The sequence below is a fragment of the Pongo abelii genome, chromosome 6 (genome assembly GCF_028885655.2).
Source record: "Pongo abelii isolate AG06213 chromosome 6, NHGRI_mPonAbe1-v2.0_pri, whole genome shotgun sequence".
Taxonomy (NCBI): domain Eukaryota; kingdom Metazoa; phylum Chordata; class Mammalia; order Primates; family Hominidae; genus Pongo; species Pongo abelii.
In genome coordinates, this window is record NC_071991.2 from 2,906,807 (window position 1) to 2,923,276 (window position 16,470).

General features: G+C 47.6%; 1 protein-coding gene across 2 annotated transcripts in view; it reads right to left on the reverse strand.

The window, feature by feature from the left end:
* Positions 1–995, reverse strand: part of GNA12 (G protein subunit alpha 12) — a 124,677-nt gene extending 123,682 nt beyond the window's left edge. The window contains exon 1 of one of the 2 annotated variants that reach the window (XM_024241225.3): positions 531–995. In XM_024241225.3, the coding sequence (XP_024096993.2) occupies positions 531–839 (309 nt within the window). In that variant the 5' untranslated portion in view covers positions 840–995. Of the gene's footprint in view, positions 1–494 lie in introns of both variants that reach the window. The other variant, XM_054545583.2, reaches the window with a different exon arrangement.
* Between the last annotated feature and the right edge of the window lie 15,475 nt (positions 996–16,470).

The window sequence follows — 16,470 nt, forward strand, 5'->3', positions numbered from 1 at the left end:
CCACTCCCACGGTCCCCAGGCACCCTAGAGAGGGCAGAGGCAGACCGGGCGCCATGACTCATGCCTGTAATCCCAGCATTTGAGGGAGGCCAAGGCAGGAGGATCACTTGAGGCCAGGAGACCGAGACCAGCCTGGGCAACACAGCAAGACCCCATCTCTACAAAAAACTTAAAAATTCGCTGGGCTGGTGGTGCGCGCCTGTAATCCCATTACTTTGGGAGGCCAACGAGGGAGTAGGGCTCGAGCCTGGGAGGTCGAGGCTGCAGTGAGCTGTGAGGGCGCCACTGCACTCAAGCCTGGGAAACACAGCGAGACCCCATCTCAAAAAGGGCGAGAGGGAGTGGGGCAGAGGCGACGCCAGCAGGCCTCGGGGGATGGGTGGCGGGGAGTGGGGTGCAGGTAGGGCTGGATCCAGCATCCTCGCCCCAGAGGTCCCCGCCCGCGGCGGCGGACCACGGAGGGGCCCGGGGCGGGGGTTAGCGCCCCGGCCCACCTGGGTGCAGGTGCTGGGCGGGGGGTCGCGCGTCACCTTGAGGATGTTGTCGAAGATGGTGTCGCGGAACTCCAGCAGCGCCTTCTGGTCGAACTCGCGGCCGTGGATGATGCGCATCTGCTTGAGGAACGTGGACTTGCCGCTCTCGCCCGCGCCCAGCAGCAGGATCTTCACTAGGCGCCGGACCGCGCGCCGCTCGCGGGCCAGCAGCGCGTCGATGTCGCGGCTGCGCCTCCGGGCCTCGCGCTCCGCGTCGCGCGCGCCGCCGCCCGCCCTGCGCTCGCGGGCCCCGCCGGCCTCGGCCGGCAGCAGGCAGCGGCTGAGGGTCCGCACCACCCCGGACATGGCCCCTCAGGCCGCGGCCGCGCCCCGCCGGCGCCCGCGGGCCATGGACGCTCCCGCCGGCGAGGGCGATCCCGGGCCGAGGCACCGCCCCACGCCCCGCCGCTCGCCTCAGGCCGCGTCCGCCGCCGCCGCCGCCGCCGCTGCCGTCGCTCCGAGGCCCGCACTCGTCGCCCGGCAGCCACTCGGGCCCGGCGGAGGGGCGGGGCGGCGCCGCGTGAGGCCCGGCGGATTGGGCCGGCTGCCGTCCATCCGGCCGTGAGAGCCCTCCGATTGGCTCATCTCGCTAAGGGAGGCGGGCGTCCCTTCCGGCCTCGGGGCGGGGTCGACGCCGAAAGAGGCGGGATCTTTGAGGTGAAGGCGCTTCTCATTGGACGCCCAGGCTGAGGTTCTTTCTTCCAGAATGAAAGGGAGGCGGGGTCGCCCGGGAGGCGGAGCGATCGTCCACCATGGCCAAGTATAATTGCTCTGAGTGGACGTCAGTCATGCCCAACGGGCTTGGGATTGGGTGTTCGGGGGACGGGGCGTGACAAGAAGTGCCAGGTGTACAGAAAGAGTCTCCCTTGGTTCCCAGATTGGGTCCGCCTGTGAGACCAGGACCTCGCGGAGTAGCCCAAAGGCTGGGAAATGCTGATAAGAGGTTCACCTGCTCGTCGTTTTCCCTCCGATGATCTTGTTTCTACACTATTTTCCTTCCAGAAACACTGGAGGGGGATGGGCCATAAATTTCAAACACATGCACCCTTTGAGAGTGGCATGGGCCTCTAGGAGGCTTTGCGAAAAGCTGACTAATCACTAAAATCACCAGAAGCTCCCCCAAAAGCCTTATGTCGCACAGTGATTGAGAGAGTGGGGTCTGGAGTTGCTGGGCCTGAGCTGGAATCTCCAGTCGACCAGTTACTAGGTGTACTAGTTGCATAACTTTTTTTTAGCAGCTTCCCCCGCCCCCCCAACCCTTTTGGATGTTCTTAGCTTCAATTTCCTCACCTGTAAAACGGGGGTGTCATTGACGACATGGGTTATGGCTTGACATTGCTCAAATAGTCATGAAGATATAAACTGAGAACACGAACTCACCAAACACTTAGCACGTGAGCTAGCCCAAAATCAGCTCTTGATAAAGATCAGCTGATTACAGATTCTTGACTGTCCCAGATCTACTGAATCAGAACCTCCTAGAAGGAGCTCAGCTATCCCTTAAGATTACAGGCGTGAGCCGCCGTACCTGGCCCAATGTGTAGTCTTTTATCTCTCGCCACCCCCCACCTTTTACCCTGAGTCCCCAAAGTCCAATCTCTGTGCGGTGTCTGTTAACTCTGCTGATTATTTCTTTTGCAGTGCTGACGCTTTTTAGTTTAATTAAGTCCCATCTATTTATCTTTGTTTTCGTTGCATTTGCTTTTGGGTTCTTGGTCACAAAGTCTTTGCCTAAGCCAACGTCTAGAAGGGTGTTTCTGACATTATCTTCTAGAATGTTTATGGTTTCAGGTTGTAGATTTAAGTCTTTGATCTATCCTGAGTTGATTTTTGTATAAGGTGAGAGATGAAGATCCAGTTTTATTCTTCTACATGTGGCTTGCCAATTATCTCAGCACCATTTGTTGAATAGGCTGTCCTTTCCCCACTTTGTTTTCATTTGCTTTGTTGAAGATCAGTTGGCTGTAAGTATTTGGCTTTATTTCTGGGTTCTCTATTATGTTCCATTGGTCTCTGTGCCCATTTTTATATTAGTACCATGCTGTTTTCGTGACGATAGCCTTATAGTATAGTTTGAAGTCCGGTAAAGTGATGCCTCCAGATTTGTTTTTTTTGCTTAGTCACAGATCTAAACTCCCTGGAAGGCTGGGCGTGGTGACTCACAACTACAGTCCCAGCACTTTGGAATGCTGAGGTGGGAGGATCACTTGAGCCCAGGAGGTCAAGGGTACAGTGAGCTATGATCGTGCCACTGTACTCCAGCCTAGGCAACAGAGTAAGACCCTGTTTCAAAAACAAAACAAAACAAAAACCAACTCCCTGACGACCTTGAATGCACGTAATATGTATCATTTGTCATTTGCTACAAATACTACAAATCATGGCATGAATTTGTATCACTTATGAGTCAAGACTTTGTAATCCTTGGAAAATGATTAGAAAGTCTTGCTTGTTTGTGGAAATGACCTCCCACAGGAGGCCAAATATGGCTGGGTGCGGTGGCTCATGCCTGTAATCCCAGCACTTTGGGAGGTCGAGGCAGGCAGATTATCTAAGGTCAGGAGTTCGGGACCAGCCTGGCCAACATGGCGAAACCCTGTCTCTACTAAAAAATACAAAAATTAGCTGGGTGTGGTGGCGGGCGCCTGTAATCCCAGCTACTCGGGAGGCTGACATAGGAGAATTGATTGAACCCGGAAGGCGGAGGTTGCAGTGAACCGAGATCGCGCCATTGCACTCCAGCCTGGGCAACAAGAGCAAAACTCTGCCTAAAAAAAAAAAAAAAAAAAAAAAAAATGGGGAAGGCCAAATACTAGGCCTGGCATGGTAGCTCACACCTGTAATCCCAGCTACTCGGGAGGCTGAGATAGGAGAATTGATTGAACCCGGAAGGCGGAGGTTGCAGTGAACCGAGATCGCACCATTGCACTCCAGCCTGGGCAACAAGAGCAAAACTCTGCCTAAAAAAAAAAAAAAAAAAAAAAAATGGGGAAGGCCAAATACTAGGCCTGGCATGGTAGCTCACACCTGTAATCCCAGCACTTTGTGAGGCTGAGGTGGGCAGATCATTTGAGGCCAGGAGTTTGAGACCAGCCTGGCCAACATGGTGAAACCTCCATCTCTATTAGAAATACCAAAATGAGCCAGGCGTGGTGGTGGATGCCTGTAATTCCAGTTACTTGGGAGGCTGAGGCATGAGAATTGCTTGATCCCAGGAGGCTGAAGTGGCAGTGAGCTGCGATCACACCACTGCACTCCAGCCTGGGCAACAGAGCGGGACTCTGTCTCAAAAAGAAAAAAAAAAAAAAAAAAAAGGCCAAACACTAGTATTGAAATAGAAGGGAGGTGAAATTGGAGAATCCAAAGAAAGCAATGTTTCTGAGACAGAAATAGGAATTTTGAACCACTAAAGAGTGGACTGGAATTCAGAACAGTTTTTTGGCTCATCCAGTTCACACAGGGTTCATTCCTCATTCAGTTTTAAGAAATTAAGAAAAACTGATTCACAAAACAGTTTCAGCAAGTGCTCCAGACAACACTCACAAATAACTTTAAATCCTTATAAATAAGCCAGGCATGGTGGGAGGCTGAGGTGGGAGGGTTGCTTGAGTCCAGGAGTTTGAGGCTGCAGTGAGCTATGATTGTACCACTGCACACCAGCCTGAACAACAGAGCAAGACTCTGTCTCTATTTTCTTAAAATCTTTATAGCTTTATGCCTTGTGTTTATACAATCATTAAACATTTTAAAGAGTTATTTACTTTTCTTTTTTTCTTTTTTTTTTTTGGGATAGAGCCTCGCTCTGTCGCCCAGGTTGGAGTGCAGTGGTGCAATCTCGGCTCACTGCAACTTCTGCCTCCCAGGTTCAAGCTATTCTCCTGCCTCAGCTTCCTGAGTAGCTGGGATTACACGCACACATCACCATGCTTGGCTAATTTTTATATTTTAGAAGAGATGGGGTTTTATCACATTGGCCGGGCTGGTCTCAAACTCCTGACGTCAAGTGATCCACCTGCCTGAGCTTCCCAAAGTGCTGGGATTACAGGCATGAGCCACCGTGCCAGGCCAAGAGTTACTTACATTTTTAAATGACACATTATGGCATTTTATGGGAGAAATTCTTCTGCTGTCGGCAATATTCGATTTGAGGATTTGACCAGGTCTCTGGACATCTCCACATGTGTCAATGGGCTAATGTGCTTTAAATAAACAAGGTTATCTGTATACTCCACAATAATCTCTTAATTATCCCTTCTGTTTGTATGGCATGCTAAAAGTTTTAAAGTACTTACAGGTGCATTATCTCATTTGTCCTCTCTACACTGCTGGGGAGAGGTGACTGCCTTACAAGTATCTGAATCCAGGCAGCTAACCTCTCCTGGAGAGGGAAGTATGGTTAGTACACTGCAAACTCTGAGCTGGAAGCCTGACACACAGCATTGTCTGTGTATAATAGGATGGAGAAAAACATGAGAACTTTGAAGTTTGGCTCCATCACCTACCAGCTGTGTGGCCTTGAACAAGTCATACAATATCTATGAGACTTAGTTTCATTGTCTGTAAAATCAGGATGAAAATAAAGCTGTACTACACATTAAATAAGTTAATACATATAAGGTCCTAGTACTGGGCCTTAGCACTTAACAGGCACTCAGTAAATGGTAATATTGTTATTATTATCATCGTGGAGCTTTGGGAATTGGGTATTGCAAATTTAGAATAATAATAGCAGGCTGGTGAAGAATCTGTAAAGACAATACATTGTATGGTATGATATTAAAAATTAAAACCTGGGAAGTGGTCTGGTTAAATAAATTAAGGTACATCCATATAAGTGCAATAACATATTATTCCTGGGCAGGCACAGTGGCTCACGCCTGTAATCCTAGCACTTTGGGAGGCCGAGGTGGGCAGATCATCTGAGGTCAGGAGTTCAAGACCAGCCGGGTCAACATGGTGAAACCTTGTCTCTACTAAAAATACAAAAACTAGCTGGGCGTGGTGGCATATGCTACTTGGGGGACTGAGGCAGGAGAATCGCTTGAATCCAGGAGGCAGAGGTTGCAGTGAGCTGAGATCGCATCACTGCACTCCAGCCTGGGCAACAGAGTGAGACTGTCTCAAAAAACAAACAAAATAACATATTATTCCTAAAAAGAATATGCAAGAGTAAAATTGTAAATAGATGGCCCACAGACATGCTTTCTTCGTCTACCAGCTGTTAAAAAAATTGGTAGAGAGTCGGAGGAGTAGACTGAATGTTCCTCCCTACTTGTATTCAGTTCCATGTCCTGAGCTAAGGACTGAACGTTCCTCCCAACTTGTATTCAGTTCCATGTCCTGAGCTAAGGACTGAATGTCCCTCCCAACTTGTATTCAGTTCCATGTCCTGAGCTAAGGACTGAATGTCCCTCCCAACTTGTATTCAGTTCCATGTCCTGAGCTAAGGACTGAATGTTCCTCCCAACTTGTATTCAGTTCCATGTCCTGAGCTAAGGAGCAGCCAGGAAGGGGGAAGTCCGACAGCAGGGCCTGAAACCTTCATGTGACACGGTGAGCTCACCTCACATCTCTAGGAAAGGAAGCAGCCACAGGGACTCTCACTCTCCAGCGGACCAGCAGTGAGGGGATCAGGAACTCAGAGGCCTGGTATAGGGCCCAGGACTCTGGGATTCCCAAGAGGAACAGGATCCCCTTGGGTCCCATGCATGCAGTCTCCTTATGAGGACCTAGTAGGGCCTCTCTGGCCTGGGGAGAATGTGGGTGATATGGTTTGCCTGTGTCCCTACCCAAATCTTATCTTTAACTGTAGCTCCCATAATTCCCTTGTGTTGTGGGAGGGACCCAGGGAGAGATAATTGAATCACGGGGGTGATTTCCCCCATGATTCCCCCAGACTGTTCTCTTGGTAGTGAATAAGTCTCACGAGATCTGATGGTTTTATAAGGGGAGACCCCTTTCACTTGGCTGTCATTCTTCTCTTGTCTGCCACCATGTAAGAAGTGCCTTTCACCTTCCACCATGATTGTGAGGCCTCCCCAGCCACGTAGAACTGTGAGTCCATTAAACCTCTTTCTTTTGTAAATTGCCCGGTCTCAGGTATGTCTTCATCAGCAGCGTGAAAACAAACTAATACAGTCTGAGAGCTCTGTGGGTTGAGAGGACTGGGAGAGTTCCCTATCCCTGAACATGGGAGCTGCCAACAACTTCAGCTCTGAGATCTGAACACTTCCTCCTGCTGCTCATCACAAGAGTAGCATCCTGCCTATTACCTTACCTTTCTCCACTGCATAGGAGACCCTAAAGGCTCCCCCTGAAAGCCAAAGAGCTATGAGTGAGAATAAGAAAATGTCAATGACTTAAGGGGACCGAGGTGCCAGAGAGAAGAAGAAAAAGTAGGATATCTCACATAATGGTAAATGAATGAATGGAAACTTTATATCACCATCATCGCCACCATCATCACTATCACCATCGTCACCACCATGGTGACACCATGGTGACTGTCACCATCACCTTCATGATCGTCATAATCATCATCATCACCATTACTATCACCACCATCATCACCAACATCACTGTCACCATCATCACCACCATCACTATCAGCATCATCACCACCACCACCGTCATCAACACCACCTTCACTATCACCATCACTATAATCACCACCATCATTATCACTATCACATTCACCATCATAACCAGCACCACCCCCACCATCACCATCACTATCACCCTTACTATCACCCCCATCATCACCATCATCACCATCACCAACACCATCATTACCATCACTATCACCATCACCATCATCACCACCATCATCATATCACTATCACCATCACCATCAACATCACCACCATCACTATCACCACCATCACTATCAGCACTATTATCACCACCATCACTATCATCACCACCATCACCATCATCATATCACCACCATCACTATCAGCATCACTATCACCGTCTTCATCATCACCACCATCACTATCACCATGGTTCCATCTTAGAAGAATTGTCAGTGGCATAAAAAGACATTGTATTTGGCTGGGCGCGGTGGCTCATGCCTGTAATCCCAGCACTTTGGGAGGCTGAGGCAGGTGGATCATCTGAGGTCAGGAGTTCAAGAACAGCCTGGCCAACATGGCAAAACCCTGTCTCTACTAAAAATACAAAAATTAGCCAGGTGTGGTGGTGTACACCTGTAATCACTGCTACTCATGAGGCTGAGGCAGGAGAATTGCCTGAATCCGGAGGTGGAGGTTGCAGTGAGCCAAGATCACGCCCCTGCACTCCAACCTGGGTGACAGAGTGAGAATCTGCGTCAAAAAAAGAAAAAAGAAAAAAAAGAAAAGAAAAATAAAAGAAAAGACACTGTACAACAACAGCAAATCATAATTTTAAAAAATTAATGGAAGAGAGAATGGTAAACATTGATAACAAAATGAGAGACCTAGAAGATAAAATTTAAAAAAATCTCAAAACCCAGAGAACAAGTATAAAGAGATGGGAATTATAAAAGGAAGGGCAGAACAGTTAGAGGAGAGATCCAGGAGTTCTAATATGTGAACTGTGAGTTCCAAGAGGAAGGGGAAAGAGATGGAGAGGAGGAAATATTTAAAGAAATAATAGATTCCCTTTTCTGACAGTATAGTGAACAAAATACTCAGATCAACCCTTCTGCAGCAACAATTTAAAATGCTGTACAAACCACTCAAAAGTTTTTTTTTAAGTGTTACTGAGCTGAATAAGAAAGCCTCAGATGCCAAAATCAAAGTGAAAGCAGAAATTCAGAGTTAAACTGACACACTGTGAGGCCTCTAGCTGCCTCAGGGACATCTGCAGAACCCTTGTAAATCTGACCTTCTGGCCGGGCACAGTGGCTCACACCTGTAATCTCAGCATTTTGGGAGGCTGAGATGGGTGGATACCTGAGGTTAGGAGTTTGAGACCAGCCTGACCAATATAGTGAAACCCTGTCTCTACTAAAAATACAAAAATTAGCCAGGTGTGGTGGCGCATGCCTGTAATCCTAGCTACTCAGGAGGCTGAGGCAGGAGAATCACTTGAACCTGGGAGGCAGATATTGCACTGAGCTGAGATCACACCGCTGCACTCCAGCCTGGGTGACAAAGTGAGACTCCATCTCAAAAAATAAACAAAGACCAGCTATATGCTTATAAGAGACACACCACACTTTGGGAGGATGAGGTGGGCGGATCATGAGGTCAGGAGATTGAGACCATCCTGGCCAACATGGTGAAACTCCATCTCTACTAAAAATATTTTTTAAAAAATGAGCTGGGCATGGTGGTGCGTGCCTGTAATCCTAGCTACTCCGGAGACTGAGGCAGGAGAGTAGCCTGAACCAGGGAGTCGGAGGTTGCAGTGAGCCGAGATTGTGCCACTGCACTCCAGCCTGGTGACAGTGGGACTGTGTCTAAAAATAAAAATAAATAAATAAATAAATAAAAAAGAGACACACCCATTAAGGACCCAGAAAAGATCAAAGATCAAAGTAAAAGAATGGAGAAAGATTTACCACGCAAATGTTAACCATAATAAGTATAGCATATCAATATTAATAGAAGGCAAAATAGATTTTAAGACTAAAAGAATTAGAATTACTAGTGATAGAGAGGGCCATATATGCAATAAAAAGTTTAATTCATAAGCAAGGTATAACCATTCTAAACTTGTATGCACCTAATAATATAGCCTCAAATATTTAAGGCCAGGCTGGCTGCAGTGGCTTATGCCTATAATCCTAGCACTTTGGGAGGCCAAGGCAGGAAGATTGCTTGAGTTCAGGAGCTCCAGACCAACCCAGGTAATATAGTGATACCCTATCTCTACAAAAATTTAAAACATTAGCCAAGCATAGTGGTGCATGGCTGTTTCCCAGCTACTGGGGTGGCTGAAGTGGGATGATCACTTGAACTGGGGAGGTTGAGGCTGCAGTGGAGCCATGATTGTACTGCTGCACTCCAGTATGAGAGACAGAGCAAGACCCTGTCTGGGAAAAAAAAAAAAAAAAAAAAAAAGAATTTAAGGCTCAAAACTAAGAGAACATAAAGGAGAAACTGAGGAATCCATCCTTATTGCTACAGTGTGAGTGTGGGTTAAGTATATCTCTTCTAGTAATTAACAGTTCAAACAGCTGAAAAATACAATTGTAGCAGTCTATTATATTAGCAGTCTCCAAATGAACCACTTCTCCGGGTATCCATTCCCTTGTGTAGCCCCTCCACTTAAATCTGGATTGGGCTGGAACTTATTTTGACAAATAGAATGTGGCAGACGCAATATTCTACCAGTTCCAACTCTAAGCCTTAAAAAAGCCGGATACCTTTGTTTTTGTGTTCCTGGAGCGCTGTAAGTCATGTAGGAAGTCCAGCAACTCTTTTGGAGAGACCCATGAGAGAGGTAAAGGGCCTGGGAGTACGTGAGGAGGAAGAGAGTCCTACCCATCCCAACGTCCCAGCTGAGCCAAGCCTTCAGTCAATCTGCTAGCTGAATACAGTCGTAGGAAAGACTAGCAGAACTGCCCAGCTGAGTCCAGCCCAGGGTGCAGATTCATGACAAAATAAAGTGTTTTAAGCCACTAAAATCTGCAGTGGTTAGTTACGCACCAACAGATCACTGAAGCAACAGTGAACAAGTTTGGCCTAATAAATATCTTTCGAACTGTGTGTCTGATATGGTTTGGCTGCATCCCCACCCAAATCTCATCTTGACTTGTAGCTCCCATAAGTCCCACGTGTTGTGGGAGGGACTCGGTGGGAGGTAATTGAATCATGGGGTGGGTCTTTCCTGTGCTGATAGTGAATAAGTCTCACGAGATCTGATGGTTTATGAAGGGGAGTTCCGTCCACAAGTTCTTCTTGCCTGCCACCATATAAGATGTCCCTTACTCTTTTGCCATGATTGTGAGGCCTCCCCAGCCATGTGGAACTGTCAATCAATTGAACCTCTTTCCTTTGTAAATTACGCAGTCTCAGGTATGTCTTTTTTTTTTTTTTTTTGAGACAGAGTCTTGCTCTGTCGTCCAGGCTGGAGTGCAGTGGCACAATCTCTGCTCACTGCAACCTCCGCCTCCTTGGTTCAAGCAATTCTCCTGCCTCAGCCTCCTGAGTAGCTGGGATTACAGGTGCATGCCACCATGCCTGGCTAATTTTTGTATTTTTTTTTTTTCCAAGAAAGAGTCTCACTTTGTCACCCAGGCTGGAGTGCAGTGGTGTGATCTTAGCTCAGTGCAGCCTCCGCCTCCCGGGTTCCAGTGATTCTCCTGGCTCAGCCTCCCAAGTAGCTGGGACTACAGGCATACACCACCACATCCAGCTAATTTTTGTGTTTTTAATAGAGATGGGGTTTCACCATGTCAGCCAGGTTGGTCTCAAACTCCTGACCTCGTGATCTGCCTGCTTCGGCCTCCCAAAGTGCTGGGATTACAGGCTTGAGCCACCGCACCCGGCCCTATTTTTGTATTTTTAGTAGAGATGGGATTTCACCATGTTGGTTAGGCTGGTCTCGAACTCCTGACCTCTTGATTCGCCCGGCATGGCATCCCAAAGCACTGGGATTACAGGTGTGAGCCACCACATCCGGCCCTAGGGTATATCTTTATTAGCAACATGAGAACAGACTAATACAGTGTCCAAGAGTTAGAGAATACATGTTCTGTTCAAATACAAGAAACATTTTCAAAAACTGACCAAATACTAGGTAGGACACAAAGCAAGTTTCAATACATTTTAAAGGAGTGGTATCATACAGGCCACATTCTCTGACCATGTTGCAATTACATTTGAAATCATTAAAAGGTATCTTCTAAAAACTCCACAGATACATAAATTAAAAATACACTTCTAAATAAACTCATCAAGCAAAGATGAAATGTAAAGAAAATTTGATGTATTTAAGAATGAACAACAGTGACGTTACTACATACCAAAACCTTCATGATGTAGCTAAGGCTGAAACTAGTGGGAAATTCATAGGCTTACAGATTTATGTTATAAAACAAGAATGGTTGCGGCAGGGCACAGTGGCTCACGCCTGTAATCCCAGCACTTTGGGAGGCCGAGGCAGGTGGATCACGAGGTCAGGAGATCGAGACCATCCTGGCTAACACGGTGAAACCCTATCTCTATTAAAAATACAAAAAATTAGCCAGGCGTGGTGGCGGCCGCCTGTAGTCCCAGCTACTTGGGAGGCTGAGGCAGGAGAATGGAGTGAACCTGGGAGGCGGAGCTTGCAGTGAGCAGAGATCGTGCCACTGCACTCCAGCCTGGGCGACAAAGTGAGACTCCATCTCAAAAAAAAAAAAAAAAAAGAAGAAGAACAGTTGCATATTATTGAGCTCAGCATGCAAAATAAGGAGTTAAGTTGGACATGGTGGTGCATGCCTATAGTCCTAGCTACTTGGGAGGCTGAGGTGTGAGGATCACCTGAGCAGGGAGGTTGAAGCTGCAGTGAGCTATGATCACGCCACGGCACTCCAGCCTGGGCAACAGAGTGAGACAGCCTCCAAAAAAAAAAAAAAAAAAAAAGAAGAAAAAAAAGAGGAGGACTTAGAAAAAGAACAGCAAAACAAACCTTATGAAGGAAAAAGGCTAACAGGATACAAGAGGCTCAAGCGGGGCCAAGTGAATCAGGTGTGAGACCTTTAATGATGTCAGCACCAGGTAGATGCAAACCAAACCTTTTGCAGGGTGTTGGCCAAGGATGGGACTAACCTAGGGCAAGCAGAATAGCTCATGGAAGCCAAGCTACATTTCCAGACTGCCACTCCATGAGACTCACTGCAACCTCTGACTCCTGGGTTCAAGCGATTCTCCTGCCTTGGCCTCCTAAGTAGCTTGGATTACAGGCACATACCACCATGCCTGGCTAATTATTTTGTATTTTTATTAGAGACGGGGTTTTGCCATGTTGGCCAGGCTGGTCTCAAACTCCTGGCCTCAAGTGATCCTCCCAACTTGGCCTCCCAAAGTGCTGGGATTACAGGCGTGAGCCACCATGCCTGGCCATCCTTAATAATCTTAAAGATCTCTTAAAAATATTTTAACTATCTTACTGCTCAGATTGAACATATTTCTTTTTCTTTTAGAGACAAGGTCTCACTCTGTCACCCAGGCTGGAGTGCAGTGGTGTGATCATAGCTCACTGCAGCCTTGACCTCCCAGGCTCAAGTGATCTTCTGCCTCAGCCTCCTGAGTAGCTGGGACTACAGGCATGTGCCACCACACCTAGATAACTTTTTATTTTTTGTAGAGATGGGGGTCTCACTATGTTGCCCAGGCTGGTCTTGAAACTCCTGGACTCAAACAATCCTCCTGTCTCAGCCTCCCAAAGTGTGGGGATCACAGGCATGAGCCACTGTGCCCCTGGATTGAACATATTCCTTTCCGTCTGGGGCAGGTTGCTGTGCGATATTACTTCCTCTGGTCCTTCTTGTTGCATCATCAAAAGAGGCTAATAGAGTAGCCTTCAAAAATTGTAGATTGAATTACTGATACCGATTCTTCACTCTCTTGTAGTTGGACTATGCATTCATACCTTTGACACTGACTCCCAGCAGGCAGAAGTGGTCTTCATCTCCCATTGTCGTTGGGCTTGACCTTGTAACTTACCTTGGCCAATGGGATATCAACAGATAGGAGGCAAGCAGAGGCTTGAAATAGGCATGCCATATTTGGGTTGGCTTGGCTTCTTGTGCCCTGGAGAGGAAACGTCCGAGGAGGAGGAGACACACACAGCAGACCTAGACACACACACACAGCAGGCCTAGAGATACACACAGCAGACCTAGACACACACACAGCAGGCCTGGACCCAACACATCCCAGCTGAGTGCAGCCTAGATCAGCTGATTCGCAGTCAAACCAAAGGCATGTGAGTGAGAAGAATTGGCTACTGTTTTAAGCCATTGGATTTAGGATAGTTTGTTATACAGTGTTACTATGGCAATAGCTGATGAATACAATTTTTTTTTTTTTTTTTTTTTTTTTTAGATGGTGGGAGTCTCACTCTATCGCCCAGGCTGGAGTACAATGGTGTGATCTTGGCTCATTGCAACCTCCACCTCCCATTTTCATGTGATTCTCCTGCCTCAGCCTCCTGAGTAGCTGGGACTACAGGTGTGCACCACCACGCCCAGCTAATTTTCGTATTTTTAGTAGAGATGGGGTTTCACTATGTTGGCCAGGCTGGTCTTGAACTCCTGACCTCAGGTGACCTACCTGCCTCAGCCTCCCAAAGTGCTGGACTACAGGCTTGAGCCACCACACCTGGTCTGATGAAAACAAAATCTATTACCTGATTTCTTTGCAACTGTAGTTCTAGGGTGAAAGGGCTTTCCCTGTGTTAAAGGTGACAGCCCAGGAGCTGCTTTATCATCTAGCCTGTTTGGGGAATGGAATGTTGCTTTTAGTCAAATACCCTGGTGCTGCCTGTATTCTCCCTGGATTCACAGGTTGCAAGAATAAACAAGGTCCTGTTGACTTTACCTTCTGATTTTTGTTGCCTTGGAAACCAGCACCTGGATAATTGCAGGGCCTCAGCTCCTGCAAGGTGCCATCAGGATAGCTAAGTGTCTCCAGGGAGACCGTGCTCATAGCCTGGCCCCTTGTTGAGATGGACTGTGTTCCACGCATATTTACAGTGTCCACTGATTGTCTGCATCCCCTGTGTGTTTGCCACTGTGTCTCTTCCATCCCTGAGAGCTGCCTCTGTCTGGTTCATCCTAAAGCCAAAACCCCCCCAAAGGCCAGGCACAGTGGCTCACACCTTAATCCCAGCACCTTGAGAGGCTGAGGTGGGTGGATCACCTGAGGTCAGGAGTTTGATACCAGGCTGGTCTACCTGGTGAAACCCAATTAGCCAGGCGTGGTGGTTCACGCCTGTAATCCCAGCTACTTGGGAGGCTGAGGCAGGAGAATCGCTTGAACCCGGGAGGCAGAGATTGCAGTGAGCCAAGATTGCACCATTGCACTCCAGCCTGGGCAACAAGAGTGAAACTCTGTCTCAAAAAAAAAAAAAAGAAAAAAAAAAAAAGAAAAGAAAGAAAAAAAAAAGAAAAGAAAAAAGGCCGGGTACGGGCAGTGGCTCACGCCTGTAATCCCAGCACTTTGGGAGGCCGAGACAGGCAGATCATGGTCAGGAGATTGAGACCATCCTGGCCAACATGGTGAAACCCCGTTTTACTAAAAATACAAAAATTAGCTGGGCGTGGTGGTGCACGCCTGTAATCCCAGCTACTTGGGAGGCTGAGGCAGGAGAATTGCTTGAACCGGGAGGCAGAGGTTGCAGTGAGCTGAGATTGCACCACTGCACTCCAGCCTGGGTGACAGAGCAAGACTCTGTCTCAAAAAACAAAAAACAAAAAAAACACAAAACCTCAAAGAGTGGATGCCGTACCCCTTCAGCCCTCTCAAAGCCCCATGTCAGAAACAGAGCCTCAGTTTCCTCATCTGTAACACGCAAAATCCTTGAATCTCTTTCAAGTGCCAGATCTGTGTTCAGTCCCTTCAGAAGGCACATGCATTAGTGCATAACTGACCTGGCGTGGGGACAGGCAGGGGACAGGAACAGCTCAGAGGCACTCCACTGTCCCCGGCAGAAGCCCCTCAATAAATGTCTGCTTCAGCCATGAAGGAAAGATGCATGAAGAGGCGTCTATGAACTTAGAGACAGATGCCAAGGGGGCTGGTCCTAGCTGTTGTGCTCATGGCCAGTGTCTTAGTCCATTTGCTCAGCTACAACAGGATACCTGAGGCTGGGGAATTTATAATGAATGGAAATTGATTTCCTCAAGTTCTGGAGGCTGGGAAGTCCAAGATTAAAATGCCAGCACCTGGCTGGGCACGGTGATTCCCACCTATAATCCCAGTGCTTTGGGAGGCCGAAGCAAGAGGATTCCTTGAGGCCAGGAGTTTTGAGATCAGCCTAGCCAAAATAGTGAGACCCAGTCTCTACAAAAATTTTTTTTAAAAAAACAAAACAGGCATGCTAGCATGTGCCTGTAGTCCCAGCTACTCAGGAGGCTGAGGCTGGAGGATTGCTTAAACCCAGGAGCTTGAGACTGCAGTGAGCTATGGTCACATCACTGCATTCCAGCCTGGACAACAGAGTGAGACCCTGTCAACCAACCAATCAATCAATCAATCAATCAATCAATCAATACCAGGATCTGGCAAGGGACTTCTTGCTGCAACCTCTCATGGCAGAGGGACAAAGAGAGTCAAAAGGGAGCTGAACTCACCCTTTTATAATCCCACCTGTGGGGTAGAGCCCTCTGGCCCAATCACCATATATATGTATATAATTTATATATAAATATTATATATTATATATTTATTTATTTTGAGGTGGAGCCTTGCTCTATCACCCAGGCTGGAGTACAGTGGCACAATCTCAGCCTACTGCAACCCCCGTTTCCTGGGTTCAAGCGATTCTTCTGCCTCAGCACCCCCAAGTAGCTGGGATTATAGGTGCCCGCCACCACATTAGGCTAATTTTTGTATTTTTAGTAGAGATGGGGTTTCATCATGTGGGCCAGGCTGGTCTCAAACTCCTGACGTCAGGGGATCTGCCTGCCTCAGCCTCCCAAAGTGCTGGGGTTACAGGCGTGAGCCACTGGGTCCGACCGAGCATGTGATTTTGAGCGAGAGGTTTCACGTCGCTGCATCATTCGGATCTCGTGGAATATGAAGATCATAATAGTGATAATAATTAACATTTTTTGAGAGCTGACTTTGTGCCGGGCACTCTCCGTAGGATTTTATGTTTATTATCTCCTTGGATCTTGATTTGAATCCTATCGTGCTATTGTATATACTCTTATTGTTCCCACTTTACAGACGAGGAAAAGCGAGGCCCCGTGAGGGTAAGGAATTTGCTTAGGATCACACAGCCAGTTATAGGCAGA